At 31.2% G+C, this 16327-nt stretch overlaps 1 protein-coding gene across 1 annotated transcript; it reads right to left on the bottom strand.

Moving 5' to 3' along the window:
- Positions 1-6473: 6473 nt before the first annotated feature.
- Positions 6474-13049, bottom strand: LOC117915703. The gene is made up of 3 exons (XM_034831335.1): positions 12964-13049; positions 6848-7004; positions 6474-6743 (listed from the first exon to the last, which is right to left on the bottom strand). Exons 2-3 carry the CDS (start codon positions 7001-7003, stop codon positions 6696-6698), a joined length of 204 nt encoding a protein of 67 aa, XP_034687226.1. The 5' UTR covers position 7004; positions 12964-13049; the 3' UTR covers positions 6474-6695.
- Positions 13050-16327: the final 3278 nt, after the last annotated feature.

The raw sequence follows: 16327 nt of genomic DNA, 5'->3' as shown, positions 1-16327 counted from the left end.
CAGGTTTATTCGGGAACATTCCATGTAGTCAATCATTAATAGAATGGGTTTGAGATAAAGATAAATAGATTAAGGGTTTGTTTAGATTAAAAAAAAAAAAAAAAAAAGTAGATTGGTAAGTCTAATAAGATATAGAGATGGGTTTTTCAAGCACCCATCTCTCCTTACCTCTAAGGACGAGATTGTAAAAATGATAAATGTGTTTAGGATAGGTTTGGAAATTTTCTTTTTTTTTTAGGAAAAAAAACTTAATTTAGGACCACCTTGTCCCTATTGTATTTACATATATAAAAAGTATTTTAATTTAAATCTTTTTTCATATCCTTTTAAACACATCAAATTAGAAAACTATTCCTCAATTAAAATAAATTATAAAATTTTATAATTTTGATGCAATTTAAATTTTTTAAAAATAAATAAATACTATCGAAACATAACAAATATAAAAAAATTTCATACTCACCCTATCTTGTTTGTTTTATTTTATTATATTTTTTAGAGACATGAATATGTTTAAAGAATCATGACGAGTACGAGGTTGAATAAAGTTATCTTTACTCCATCTACTTGTCATCCCAATTTATATATTTTCTCGTATCATCTCATTTTGTCTTATTTATGCACATAATTAAATAAAAAATTGTTTTAAATTATTTATTTATTTATTTATTTTTCTTTATTAACACAAGTAAAATAAAAGAAATAATTCTCATAAAAATAAATTATAAATTTTATCACATGGAAATGGGCTCCATCGTGAGCTTGTCTCGTTGCGAGTAACAAATTAGTGTTATACTCTCAACGGCTTCCGAGTCTTCAACATCGATCTTACCGGTCACATAGGTGGTTGTTTTTCAGGGGATTCGCACATTCGTACATCGGTTGTTGTTCACGCTCCATAACACGCGTGATTTGGCATGAATAGGAAAGAAGGGAGGGGCCGGACCGCCACTTTCACCCCCAGCCCCCCCACATCCACATCAACATCTAGAAGAGCAATAAAGTAGCGAGGATTTCCACCCTCCCACGCCAAACATTCTATCATTTACTTTGACTAAAGCCAAATAAATATTGAATATGAAGGGCGGGCCCATCACCTATCATCCTCGGAATCCCATGAGCTTCACATGTCCCTCTCACCCAACAGATTGTCAAAGTTGATATTTTGCCCTATGGGTATTGTATTAGCCTTTTTAATCCCCATGTGGGGCCACCCCCTCCATTATTATTTCATTTCTCTCAATAAAATATTAAAAACTATATATATTTTTTAACAACCACTTTTCCCATATTATTTTTTTGTTTATTTCAGTAATTAACACGTGTTTAATTTAGTGTGTATTTCACGATGTTTTTACTTAAGTTATATTGGTTTCCGGAAAACACTAAAAAAAGAAAAAAAATATTAAAAATATATATATTTTCTCAAATTTAAATTTAATATATAAAAAAAAATTTAAATATAATTAAAATTATATAAAAATTATACATTTTTAAATTATTTAACTTTTACGTAGAAAAAAAATGAAAGGAGTTTGAAGTAATATACAAAATCAAATATGATTTATTAATTTTAAATCTATTTTTTATTTTTCTTCATTTTTAACGTAAAGTATTTTTAGTAAAAATATTTTCTCTAAATGTATTTTTAACCACAAAGTTTGCTATATAAATATTTTTAGAAGAATAATCTATAAAATATTTCTTTAAAAAGTAAAAACACTATAAGTGATTTTTCAAATTTTTAAAAATATTTTCTTTAAAAACCTTTTTTAGGTTAAAAATAATTTTAAAAACAATACAAAATGAATTTTTAATATATGCTTTTATACAATTTTGATTTTTTCTTTTTAAAATTAGAAATTTCTATATAAAAATAAAACATCCTATATGAAAGCTTAAATTTATTTTGTATCTTTAAAAATTACTATAAAAAAATTTAAAATTTGAGGTATTAAAATTTTTTGAGTACCTCGATATCTTAATCAATTTCTAAATTACTATTTTTTAAATGTATGTCTATAAACATTCTTACATCTTATATAAAAGTTATTATTATTTTATTATTTAAAAAAAAAACATAAACAGTATCCAAATAAATATTTCGGTTTTACAAATTTTTAATAATTTATGTCTTATTTTAGCTTCTTTTTTAAATAAATTACTTGATAAATAAAATAATTTCAATATAATTTATATAAAGTTTTGAATGGAGTAAATTGGGAAAGTTGTGTTAGATGGAGTCATAACATGCTATAAAAAATTGAATTTGTGCCCATATTAAATAGGTGGTGATAACACAAATTCAACATCCTTGTCACCCTTATCCTTTTAAGTATGGAGCACTCATTGCAATGTAGCATTCAATAATACTTGGAAAACAATGTTGTTGGACAAGTCTAAGTGACTGATTCTTGAACTTCCTTTTTCCCTTGCTTCTAGTATTATTGGATTGGTAGCACCATTTATATATATAGGTTACATATTTGGAGTATATAATCAAGTTGATTGAAATTAAATTAGAAAATTGATGAAAAACTTGAATATTAAGTTTAGGGTTTTTTGGATTCGAAGAGAAAAACATCATTGCTCGATTTGTAAGTGTGGACTATGATACCATGAAAATTTTGATAATTCGATAATATAAACTTTCAATTTTATCATTTTTTTTTTCAGAATTTTACGTAAAGAATATGCATGAATTATTTAATTAAAAAAATTAATGTATGATGAATTATACAAGGATCAAAGAGAAAGACCTTGTTTGTCGATTTTCAAGTATGGACTCTGATGTTATAAAAACTTTGATAGTTTAATAACAGAAGTTTTAAGTTTTATTACAACTTTAATTAAAAATCTAAATGAGGGACTAAATCATTTATTAGATCTAATTCATGATTTTGGGTATCTTCATAGCCAAGGGTTTATTTACCTTCATAGTATATGAGATGTGATATAGGAGTGTCAATTTACCCTCTCTTGCTTCCTCAAATAATCCAATTTTTTGACCAAAAAATTCTTCCACTTCAACTCCTCTTTTTCAAAAGTAGATAGTTTTGTATGAAGGTGGGCATGTCGAAGTCATTGGCCAAGCTAAAGTCTTCCCAATGCATATGATGACCAAACTCTAAAGTCTTTTGTTATGATAGTCAAAGTTTGTAAATTTGAGCATAACTTACAAATAAAAAAAATTACTTGTATATAAGAGATGACCAAACCATTGCACTGAAAACACATATGATTGGCTCGAAACTATAATCACCAAGTGATTGATTATGTGAATAATTAAGAAATTAATGTTGTAATCAGAATTGATCCGAATGATCGTACTAAGTTTAGTTTTGGTAAAATCAAAGGTTTTATCATATTTTCATTGATATAGTGGATTGATATACCTTATTCATGGATTGATACATATATTTTTTTGTTTATATTCCTACATTTTGATAACATTAATTACTTAAAATTAATTAAACTCATCTTCCAAAATTTATCATCCGAGATAAGATACAAAGAATCTAAATTTGGTTCATTGATAGAGAAAAAAAATCATAAAACTTTTATCGCAATTTAATTTTCAATTCTCTTTCTTGGTATTAAACATCATGAAATTTCTCGTAATTAGTCTATAGATATAGAAGTTTTAGGGCATTAAAAAATTGGCAAAGACAAGAAACAATGAAGTTGAAGTAATTTAGAAGAGGCTTACCTCAAGTTAAAACTAGCTTTATTGGGTTATTTAATCGTACTTAATGCAAGGAGCATAAGAAAATGCCACCGAAAGGAACCATTCTTCAGGAGATGCTGTCACACAAAATTAAACTAACACACAACATTAATTAAACATTGACCATATTAAACGATGAAAATATCACTTGGGATTTGGGTGGGGTCCTTTCCTCATCTAGAAGGCCCCTTTTTCCACTCCCCAAAGTTTGGGCAAGACATTATATTTTCCTTTTGTCAACAAAAAATTTCAGGGACCATCCCTTGTAGATGGTGAACACAACAATGCATCATGGCCCAAAGCCTAAAATCATTCCCTTAAGTCATGGAAAATGATTCCTGACTTTGTGATTCAAAATTTACTATTGTTTTTCATTGAAAAGCATAGTGTATGGTTAACCACTGTGATGTTACTTCTAGAAATATGATTGGTTTCCAAGAAAATGGGAAGGGGGTGACCCAACAACTCCAGGCAGGAGATTTTCCCTGCTCTGAGGGTGCCCTTTTATTCAGTGAACGACATACCCTCCTGAGGCTCGAGGCTTTCATACCATGCAGAAAAGGCCAGTGTGCTCCACCAGAAAGAAATGGTCATAAGTCAATCTGATTGACTGTCACCAGGGTGACGCCGGTCAATCAAGTGCTAAGCCATGTCAATAATCCAACGCAACAAAATGCTTTTGTTGATATAGAGAGATGCTTTTATTTACACGTACATATGTAGATGCTTTTGTTTATACGCATAGAGAGAGAGAGAGAGAGAGAGAGAGGGATTAAGATATGTGAAGCTGTCTGGATATGGTTCATCATGGGCCAAAGGGACACACAAAAAAGGTCAAAACAATTATTCTCTCCCCAAATCCCAAAATTCAAAACTTCAATCAAAGACAGCTTTTTCTTTATAAATAGTTGACGCTTTCCCATGAGAGAAATTTGTTTTTAAAATTTGGTTGGAAAATCCAAAAATAATTGAAAACAATTCTTAGAATCATCTTTAAAAACTAATTGAAAACAATTCTTAGAACCATCTTTAAAAACTAATTTTAAAAAAAATCAAAAAAAAAAATAGTAAACTTTATGTAAAACATAATAACTTTTATAAAGTTACATAAACTTTGTTTAAAAAATTGAAATATCAAAAAGTTTTTACTACCTCAAAATTTATATTTTTTTGAAAGTAATTTTCAAATATATACAATAAATCTACACTTCTTATAGATACCTTAAAATAAAAAACAAGACAGACCGCAACTTAGGTAGGTTGGTCTAAACTAACCCAAATCCAACTCGAATTTAGAAACAATTAACTTGAATTAAACCCAATCTAAAATCTAACTTGAGGTACTTAACCCAAACCCAACGTAACCTTATTTTTCTAAATTTGAATTGAATTTAGGTTATTCAAATTAGACTTGAGTCGATTGGGTTAGATTTGACTTAATCGAGTTAGACTCAAATTGATCATTTTTAAAATAAATAAATAATATATTTATATGAAAATGTAAATAGTAAATATGACAAAATTTTAAGATAGTAACGCAAGAATAAACATAAATTTATATTTAAAATATATATATAATATAACATAATTTGACACTTTTTTTCTTAAAAATAGAAAAAAAATTATTATATATGATAATATACATTATAAATATCATTAAAACATTAAATTGGGATCAAATTAGGCTTAAATTGTCCGAACCTTAACCTGATCCTAACCCAAATTAAACTCAATTGAAAAAACCTAACCCAAGTCTAGCCTGAGTATTAACAATGATTAAGTTAACTCGTTCAAGTTGCACTCCTAACTAAAAGTGTATTCAATTGAAAACTAAGAAATATACTTTCCTACACTTTCACCTTCTTTATTTATTTAAGAAATATGAGAAAAAATATATATTTTAATATTTTCCCTTCTCTTTTCCTTAATAAATATATACATATATTTTACTTCATAACAATAGTATAACAATAAAGATTGAAAAATGTATACCAAACAAACGCTCACTCAAGGGGGTTTTTTAATTTAATAGAAAAAAAATATTCACATGACTCCAGTGTTTGACAATAGAATGCAAAACGCAGTCGAAAAATGCTTGACCATCTAGATGATTATGTCCTTGGAAATTTTAGAGAATGGGTAGTTCCACTGCCTCCACTCTGAAAATTGAATTAAACATGCAAAGTCTTTTTCATCTCAGTACAGAAAGACAACGAGAATGTGAAAACCTCATTTGTTTAAAAAAGAAAATAAGCTCACAAATTTCAAACCACAATTTGTCTCATTGCATTCTTGTCAGCAACCAAACAGAAAGAAGCAGCTTGCATGCCTGGGACCATCAAGTGGCAGAGCCACTCTGTCATTTGGATGAGTGGAGCTGAGTGCAGACTGTAGCTATTAAAAGTGCCTGATTTAATAATATGATAATATCCACTTGTCTAATGGGGGTTTATATTTATCCTAAGTAAATTTACTCCAACCAAGCCTATGATCTTTTCTTGCTTTGGCACTGTTTACTTGGGAGGACTCGTAAACCATCAATAATATATTGAAGCAAAGCCATCTATAAACATCACTGCCTGGACCATCAGCCCAGCTGAAGCACACTTGATGCTTCGGGCTAACTCACTACAGGCGCAAGCCCTGCATGAGCTTCAGCTCACCTATAAAGGTCCTTTATTTTTCTTATTTTTCTCTTGACCTCTCGGTATGATGATGGCAGGAGGACTAAAACAAGTAGCTGAAATGCAGGATTCAATGGCTCTCAATATAAAAACTAGACAAACAAACAGTCAACAAGAAAGTTTCATCTTTCCATTGGTGATCCCAGATTGCAAACTAAGCATTTATTAGAGGTAGAAAACAATATGCTTCAACAAACAACTCTAGTCAAATTCCAACAGCATGCAATTTTTTGAAATTTTAGCTGCCAATCATATAGGCCATTATCTAACAGATTTTTGCCTCTTCATTCTTTCTTTCCAATCCCATGAGACATATTATAGATCCCTTGTGCCTGGACAAAATGCATGACAACCAAATCACAATAAGGCACAGGAACTCGATCTGATTTGTCAATCAAGATTTGATGAAAAGTCTTCAAAGTCAAAAGAGACTTACAATAAGAGCAATGGAAGTAGCTGCCAAAGCAGCAGGAATGGCAACTGAGGTAATCTTGTCCATTGGTCCTTTCAGGTATGTGTGCTTATGGATGCTCTGGAAAAATCGTTGCTTCTCAAAAAGCCTCTCTCTTGGAACAAAAGGTGGCTCTGTCATCCTGCACTATGAGTTGAAACCTAAATAAATGTCATCTAATATAAGCAACTTGCTGGATCTAAATATATGACTCTTAACTCTCACTCACATAGTGTTTCATCATATTCCTTTTTTTTACTCTTTCTTGGGATTGAAATTCTGCCATGTTTCTTATTGACTCTTCTTTTCATATGAACTTTTTTAGAACACCACACACTCACTCAAAACAACCAACACCCACCATCTGCCCCACAACAGTCCCACCTCACAAAACACCCACATGCAAGCTAAAAAAAGGGGGCTAAAAAAAGGGCTCAGGGTAAAGGGAGAAAGGATTCAATCACCTCCCATTAGCATACTTCCTATCACTCTCCCTGTCCCAAAAAAAACAGAAAGCATTGTCCATCTCCACACAATATAGAATGATAAACTTCTCTTGAATGCAAAAGTCATTTTGCTTCCAATAAATGCAATGCACAACATCATTATAGCACCAAATGCATAAACAAACCCATGAATTCACTGAGTTTCTACACTTAGACAATGCGGGCTTTACTAAAATATGGCACTGTCCTCAAAGTGCAAAATGAACAAACTAATTGGCTTGAAGTATTCGATTAAGACTTTGCTTCAAAATGCAGCCTGCCTATAACATGATGAGAAATGTTCCAACCCAAATTAATAGCTCAAAACAGATTGTCCCAGAATGACATTGTCAAGTGACTTAAGAGTTCATTTTGGAGCAATTTTAGGAGGGTTAGAATTGCTTTCTAATGTTTGAAAGCATTTTCTCTACAAAAACTAGGCATTTGGTAAAGTTTTAAAATTGTGGAGAAGCACTTTCAGTGATTATTGAACTGGCACTTGGTGGGTGCTTTGCACAAAAAATAACATTTTGTTATGTGACATATCATAAAGAAACATTATCAAAAGTACTTTTTTAGTATATCCAAACATCAACTAGTTCTATAAAACCATTTGTGACAGGAGTGCTATTGGCAAAAAGCATTGTAGGCTAAAACATTTTTTCATAATCACTCTCAAACGAGCCCTTAGTTTCTGAAGTACTTATAAAAGGAAAACAAAAGGCAGAAACAATTCCATTCTCTCTACCACATCAACTGAATCTGTCCTTTTTCAAGTGTTAATGTTTTCATTTAATATCCTTAATTTTTCTAGCCTAATAATGGAAATGCCAAGGGCCTCACCAATCAAATGAGCCTGAGGCTCAATAAATGACAGCAAAAGAATCTCCCCCCACAATGAGATTAGAAATTCCCAAGAAAAGTCGTTGTTTAACAACTCTGATGATCCAACTGAACCCTATCAAATGGTAGGGAGAAAAAATGGGATGGAAATTTCTTATTTGGTTAGCTATGAAAAATAAAAAGGAAATAAGAATATAATGAAAATTATTAGATACCTATACATCTTGAAATTCTTCATTCTTTATATAATAAAGGATAAAATTAAAAGCATGGGAGAAAATTTTATTAAGCTTAAACATATTTTCTATTTTCCTTCACTCGTTCTCTCCATACCTCCATTTTTTATTTTTTTTGTTTGATAACCGAGGAACCTTCCATGGCCAAGCCCTTAGGACTCTCCATGGGGACCCAAACCTCAAGGTGTTAACCACCCTGCAACAACCAACACCAGGTAAATTTAGGGTATCATCAGTGGTAGGATTCAAACCTAGGACCATGTGCCACTTACTAGGACCACACTTCCCAATGTTCTCTCCATACCTCCTTATTTTCTTTTCACTTCTATAGCAAGTCCAAATCCAAAAGCTTTGGACACACTTGAACAAGGATCTCTATGGTTCCTCCTAGCTCGTCAAATGCCCTATTGACCAAAGAAAACAACATCTCAAATCCCACAACCAAAAAAATGAGTGGAGAAATAAATAAGCTCCATAACAATGATGCTTGATGGAATGCTAAAATTCCTCAATGCCAAAACTCACTAGAAGTGGAAAATGAACTCTAGAAACTTCTCCAAGAGCTTAGCACTGTTCACCAGGAAAAGGAGCCAAAAGCCCTCAGGTGTATACAAAGACTTAGTAACTTGTTAGATAGGGTTATAAGTCAAATATTTATATATGGTATAATAGGGTAACATTTACTAGAATAACTCTAAGGTATACCACAAAATTTTTCAGAAAATAGTTTCTTGTGTCACATGTAGACAAAAAAATTCATGTTCAAGACAAAAGCAAGACACATATATGCATGTCTAGACTAGCTTGGTCCCAAATAGTCATATCACATGTGGGCAAACAAAAAATTGTCCAGTGATCCTCTTCATAATCAGATAAAATCATAAATAAATAAACAAACAAATAAATAAATAATGTCACCTCTGCAACATATGTCTGTCAAAATATGCAATGGAACATGCTGAAAGGAAGCAATTAATGACATTTTATTGTAATCTAAGCATATTCCATGCTCCCTACAAATCATGCTAGACTGGAAGGAAATAGCAAGCTATACAAATGTACATTCTGACCTTATCATGTTTGCTCATTGTGAGGATCCAATTAACCATTTCATGACAACAACACCTGATGGGGGAAAGCCTTTTAAAGTTTATTCAAAGAAGAAAATGAAGACCTGAGTAAACTTTAAGTAGGATTGATATTAATTAGGATTGAATTGGGATTGGTATTTGTTGGAGTCTAATTAGGATTAACTAGTTGAGTTATAATATAATTAGAATTTGAGTTATGATAGGTTATTAGAGTCCTAGTAGACCTTGGATTTCTTAGAGAAGCCTATAAATAGGCTAATCAATGTAATCAAAGGAATGAATTTGATGAATAATATTATACTTTCTTTCATTGCAAGGTTGCAACCCTCAATGGTGAGACTCCATTGATTTTCTTCTAGGTGAGACTCCTATAAGGCCTTAGTGAGACTCTAAGGTTTTCCATCTTTTCTTCATTGTTTATTCTTTCTCTCTATTTCTTATCTTATAATTTTCTCTACCATAAAAATTATTCCTTGTTCCTCTCCTTACACCCTAAAAATAAAACCCTAGCCCACCTACCCTTGAGTGTAGACAACCATCCTAGGGTTGTCCTACATCAGCACCTTAAACACATCATTTGTTGTTAAATAATATTAATCCAATACATCATGATCACTTTATTTTGAGTACCATGTTTCCTAATGATGGTCAATTCTCATTCACATACATCAAACATATAACCCCCCACCCCCCTTGTTCATACATATCAGTTCTATAAAGAAAGCCATCCATTCCCTTAGTGCTATTGGGAAAATAGACCATTTAGGTGTCATTGGAGTACTTTTTCATTTTAAAAATAAATGACATGAATGGAAAACTGTTTTTTCCATACTTTCTTATATTCAAAAAATATTATTTTCAAATTTTGAAATTATAACAACCAAATATGTTTTATAAAAAAAAATTCAAAAATTAAAATTGAAGTGCATCCAAACGACATCTTAGAAACTACCATGAATTTTAAATAGCTTGGTAACAGAACATCTGAATCAAAAGTCTTGGGAACAATGAAATTGAAAACATAACCCAATAAGCTTTGTTTTAAGCAAATAAGATATTACAAAATGAGTGCCAAAAAGCAGGTGCAAACCACACACAAAAGTATTCAACCAAGGGTAAATAAAATTCATTACTTTCTTCACTCAATCACTTCTTAAACAAAAATGTCATATTTTCAAGACTTGTATAGCCCTGAACCATATCACAATGAATGAATTGTACATATTTTTTTGGTAGGACAAAAAAATAATATGTACAATTCATTCATTGTGCAAAGCAATATGAATGAATTATACATATGTAAGTACTCACACAGACATGGCATGTATAACTGTGCGTGCGACATGTTTTTGATTGCATAAAAGGTCTTACAAGAAGGTGAGCTGGATGCAGATTTCCACTGCATATTGCTTTGCACATACCCAAATTATGACAATCACTTTGTTTATATTGTGTCATACTCCCTTTCAAATATGTAAACATGATACTCTTGATGCAATTACAATGGAGTATCCCTGAGAGTTAACCAAAAGCACAAGGCATGCTCGTTAAGTTACATTTATCCGAAAGGATTGCCTGATTGGTAATTTAAATTAAGGTAACTAATTGCTAAATCCTAACCCAGGCAATAAAACAAGCTTAGTGAATCATAACCAATCCCAAGTCCCTCTAGCATTAATGGTTAAATGGGTAATTTTTCAGCAAATCCTTATGGGAAAATATCACCTCCTAACTCAAGAAATATTTTAAAGGGGGTGGACATGATACTCTAGTGCTTTAGAGGACATGCAAGCCAATGCCCATTTCAAGATATTGCTTCAAAATACCCTCAAAACATTTGGCAGAAAAGGTAGCCAACTCATCAATTCAGTTTCACATTCTCAGAGAGCCAATACATTGAATGAAGTTTTCCCAACCATATAGAAAAAATTATCTGAGTTCAAGATGATTTGATTCTTTCTGTTGCAAAGGGGTCAACAAATAGAGTTTATAAAATACCTATTGATGCTTTGTGAACTCTCCAGAGAAAGATTTTGTTATAGCAACATTGTTCCTCAGAACGGACATTAGACATTTCAATGTGATCATTAATTGTTTCAAATCTTCAACCTATAAGAGGCCAATCTAAATCAATCTTCTCATTCCAAATTGTGTAGATAGCAACCAAGTTTGGGAACCAGGCAGATCTTTGTAAAATCAAAGTACATCCTTAGGAACTGAAGTAGGTCCAAGAAAGTGACAAGACAAATCCTCATCCTGTCCATATAGCAGATTGGAAATTATAATGGGTTTCACTACTCAGATGGCTGGTGAAAAATAACTAACTTTTGTGTCACAATGCAAGATTCATTGTGGAACTGCGGCAACTGCCTCAAGCTAATCTCACAGCCAGTCAATAAAAAGTTTGTTAATTCATCTTAAACTTGAAACCAAGTGGCCTTTAGAGATGTAAATTAGCTGGTCTCAGAGTAATCAATCCCAAAAACAAACATTCCTAGTGACATTAAGCAGCTTGGCAGGCATCTCCAAAAAATGCAAGAAAAACAAGGAAAATACTAATATGGCTTACAGTTATTTTTTTAAAATTAAAAAAAGAAAAAAGAAAAAATCAGTTTGCAAATACTTTATGGTCATTTTCCTTGTAATTAGTTTATCGTCATTTTCCTTTCATGGTTTCCTTTCTGACATCTAAAAAAGTGTCAAGCTTCATTTGGATATGGTGAAATGTGCTTCAAAAGAGAAATGGCGAAATTTACTTCAAAACTAAATTCCTTTCTCATCAACATTACCTTTCCCTTTTCCTTTTTTCCTTTCCCTTTCCCTTCTTCTTTTTAGTTCAAATGGACCCATATCATCACCTTTTATTTTCCAAAATCCTCATACCTAAATCCAATCTCAAGCTAATCAAACAAAATTCATGCAAATCAATCCATGAATCCAAGGCCAGTTTGGCTAAGAATAACTCATACTTTCCAGTTCATAGTTATTATAATTAACATGCCCCACCAACTCCAAAAGAACATACAAACATATCATTAAAGAAAATGCTCGTGCATGAATTGACCCAAACCTCTACCGAGGCAACCCGCAAAGAGTGCGGCTGTAGATTCAGATCCTCAGCCAAACTTGCGAAACGTTCAGTAATATTTGCATAAAACCAACCATCAATAACAAGGAAAACCATTTACAGATCAGAAATGCCCAACCAAATCAATAAACAATAACAACACAAACCAAACAACGTAATCAATATTGACAGAAACAGATTATTCAGATCAAAGACACATCATACGAATAAAAAAGAATAATGAGAAGAAATAACCAACGCTAGATCTTTTATAAAAATAAAAAAAAAATGCGAAGGAAGAGATGAAACCCTAATGTTGAATCAGGGAAATGTAGATGATGAAGAAAAAAAAAACTACACGAAATTGGAAGGTTAAGACCTGAGAAAATCTGAACCTGCGTAGGTTGAGCAGAAAAATGGGAGAGACACTGAGCGGACACAAGATTTCGGCTATTTAATAACGCTTTTTTTTTTTATCTAAATTTGATATTAGTTATTTATTAAGAATTACCATAAATAATCATTTATGAAAAAAAAAAAAAAAGCACCGCTTTTAAAGAAATTTATTAAATTATAATAAAAATAATATTATAAAAGTATAGATCTTGTATGACTACAAATATTAAATGATAATGAGACATAAATTATTTTAAAAACGAATTTGCCCATTATTGTGGAAAATGGTATATATAGACATTTATATGCAAAGAAAATGGTAGACATCAAAAGTTTAGTTGATTAAATTATCATTAAATTGATTATTAAAATTTTAACAGTTTAGTTTATCAAAATTTGGACTTGATAAGTGATGGGTCATACATACTGGGCATGTGTCATATATTCAAAAGGTGACACATGGTGAAATTTAGAAGGATATAAAATTAAGTCTTGCAAATAAAATAAATCGTCCAATTAAAGTAAAAAATAATTAAAACTAAAAATAATAAAAGAAAACTTCAAGTTAAGCGAAAATTAAAAATAAATATTCTTTTATTAATAAATTTTCTTGATAAATGAAACAAGATACTAAAAATCAATGAATGAAAATTTTTTAATTAAGCAATCAAATATTGAGGATTTCAAATTTAATTTTGTTATTTTACCCATAAATAATTGTACATCCTGTAATAAAAGGATCAACAAAACAACTTAACCCAAGAAAATAAATTTTGTGAAATCTCTCTATATAACTCCAAAAAATGACAGAAGTACTACACATATGTTCTTTATCATGCAACAAGTCATTCGGGTGTACTCACAAATTTCATGAAAGTCCTGCAATGTAAGTAGAACAATAAGAAAAATATGTGAAACAAAATATTTTATTAAATTCATAAATTGTGGAGTACAATCTTTGTGGCAATATTATTTTGCAAAATAATATGTTCCTCTAATTATTTCATCTTGATTACAATTTGAATAATGATGATGCAAATATTTTCTTGATTAGAAATCAATCAAAGGCCGTAAATGGCTTATCCCCGAATGAACTTCTTGAAATATAAAGATCATGTGTAGTACTTCTATCGTTTCTTTTCTTGGACTCACAGAGATATTTTGTAAAGGTTTTTTTTTCCTTCTTTGTGAATTTTTTCCCCATATAAAGCAATTTTGCCAGTCCGAAGTCTCTTCATTGAATAAAATCACCCATATTTATAGGTAAAATTAAGAAAAATTAAATTTTGGAATTCCTCGAGATTTAATTGCTTGATTTTAGCAACTTGTCTTCTTCATTAAGGAAATTTACGAAGAATTTATTTACTTATTTATATTCTCTTTTGATTTGTTTCCTTTATAAATTTGTCAATACAATTTTTTGTTTTATTTTAATTCTCTTTTAACAACAATTGAGAGATATTTTTTTGGAAGTCTAAATTTTGTAACTTTCCAAATTTAGCCACATGTCACATTTTTAGCATATGTCATGTGTCAAATATGTATAAGACCTATCACTTTTCAATCCCAAATTTTGTCGAATTGAGGAGCCATATTTTTTTTTTTGAAGACCAATTTAATGATAATTTATTTTACTAAAAAATTTAATGTCTACAAATGCCTCCACTCCAAGACTTATCACATACATACCCTACAATGTATGAGAGGTGGGTCTTGAAGTTACCCTTTGTTCTTTTTTGAATTTTTTTTTTCAAATACATATTTTAATAAAAAGTTTCCTATTTCAAAAATATCTATTTCCCACCAAATGAGGATCTTGTATTAACAAAAAAAGTTTCTAATTTGAACATCCACTTTCCCTTTTTCATAGACATCTTTTCTTCTGATTTATACTCCCTATTTATATTTATATAAAGAGGACAATAATTTTAAAAATCCAATTTAAACTCTCTCAGAGAAGTCTTTTTATCCTTGTAGCATAGAGATGATAAGGCATGCGTGGAGTAGCGCTAGTGGAGCCTCACCATGACAGGTGGTTGGCACATAATAGAGACGACTTTGTATGGACAACTCTCCATGAGGATGATGACATGGGCAACTCCTTAACATTATATGAATTAGCCCAATCCAAAAATATCACTCACTTATCCATGTGCAACCTTATGTAATTACCAAAACGCTCTTATACACCAAAGTGAACTAAAAACTCATCCAACTTTCATAAGTCGTGCCAACAAGGAATATGAACTTAAAGTGGGGACCACTAGGACTCATAGGAGTATTGACTTCCTTATAATCAAATTCTGAAATTGACTCAACATTTTACTATAAAGATTCAACTACACTCTAATACCTTATGTATATTACAACAAGACACTAAGTGCTTAGGTCTGTGATCTACTATCCACTGCATGCAAACTCCCCATGAACTGGTGTCCGTAATCTAACAAGGTAGTGTTATTACCTATCAAGATTACCTCTCAAATAATTGAGTTACATATCTCACTTATTATGTGATCAAACAACATATTCTAACTCCAAGGAGCATATGTCAAATTCCACTAAATGAATTACTGTGGCCACAGATTTCATAATTACATGTCATTTAGATAACCCAAAGGGACACACTATCTCAATCCCATGAGATATCATTGTGTCTTTAGTGAGAGTAACTATTCCTACTAGCCTCCATCAATAGTGACTCAATCCATAGAGATATATGACCACTTTAGGGTCTCACCCATAGGTCAAAGCCTTATGTTGATTTTGGTACAAGTTCAATATCCTCTCAAGGTTAAGAGTCTATGTAATATAGTAGTTTGGTGAATCATGACAATTGATAGCCTTGTGTCATGATTCACCGTAAGTCTTGTCCAAAGTACATCATATACACTAGTACACTCACCATGGGAAACTCATCATGACGACCAAAATAAGTTGTCCCTCCAATTAAGAGGTGGTGTATTACAGTCTCTACTGGATAACCAAAATCCATGAACCAACTGTGGACAACTTATCTACTTCTAAGGAACCCATAACTTGCATCTTCCATGCAACTCTTAATGCACTCAAATCATGTACAATGTAAGAGACATGAGTCAAATGCTCAAATCAATGTCAATACACTAAAGGAATAACATGAGATAGTTAAAGTCTAACTTTGTTACATCATATCTTACTTTTAGGGGCTTAATCCCAACAAACTTCCACTAACCCCAAAAGAAAATTGGGCACTACAAAAAGATTGTGTTCCATACTCATATCACCTCCTTATACTATCTCATAATAAGGTAACACTTGTTCTTTATGTGTTTCCTCTTCTAGTAGTACTTCAGTTTTTTAGATTA

This window comes from Vitis riparia, chromosome 6, assembly GCF_004353265.1.
Source record: "Vitis riparia cultivar Riparia Gloire de Montpellier isolate 1030 chromosome 6, EGFV_Vit.rip_1.0, whole genome shotgun sequence".
NCBI classification, from domain to species: Eukaryota; Viridiplantae; Streptophyta; class Magnoliopsida; order Vitales; family Vitaceae; genus Vitis; species Vitis riparia.
Note: the sequence above shows the minus strand (reverse complement) of the source record. Positions and strands in the feature narration are given on the sequence as shown.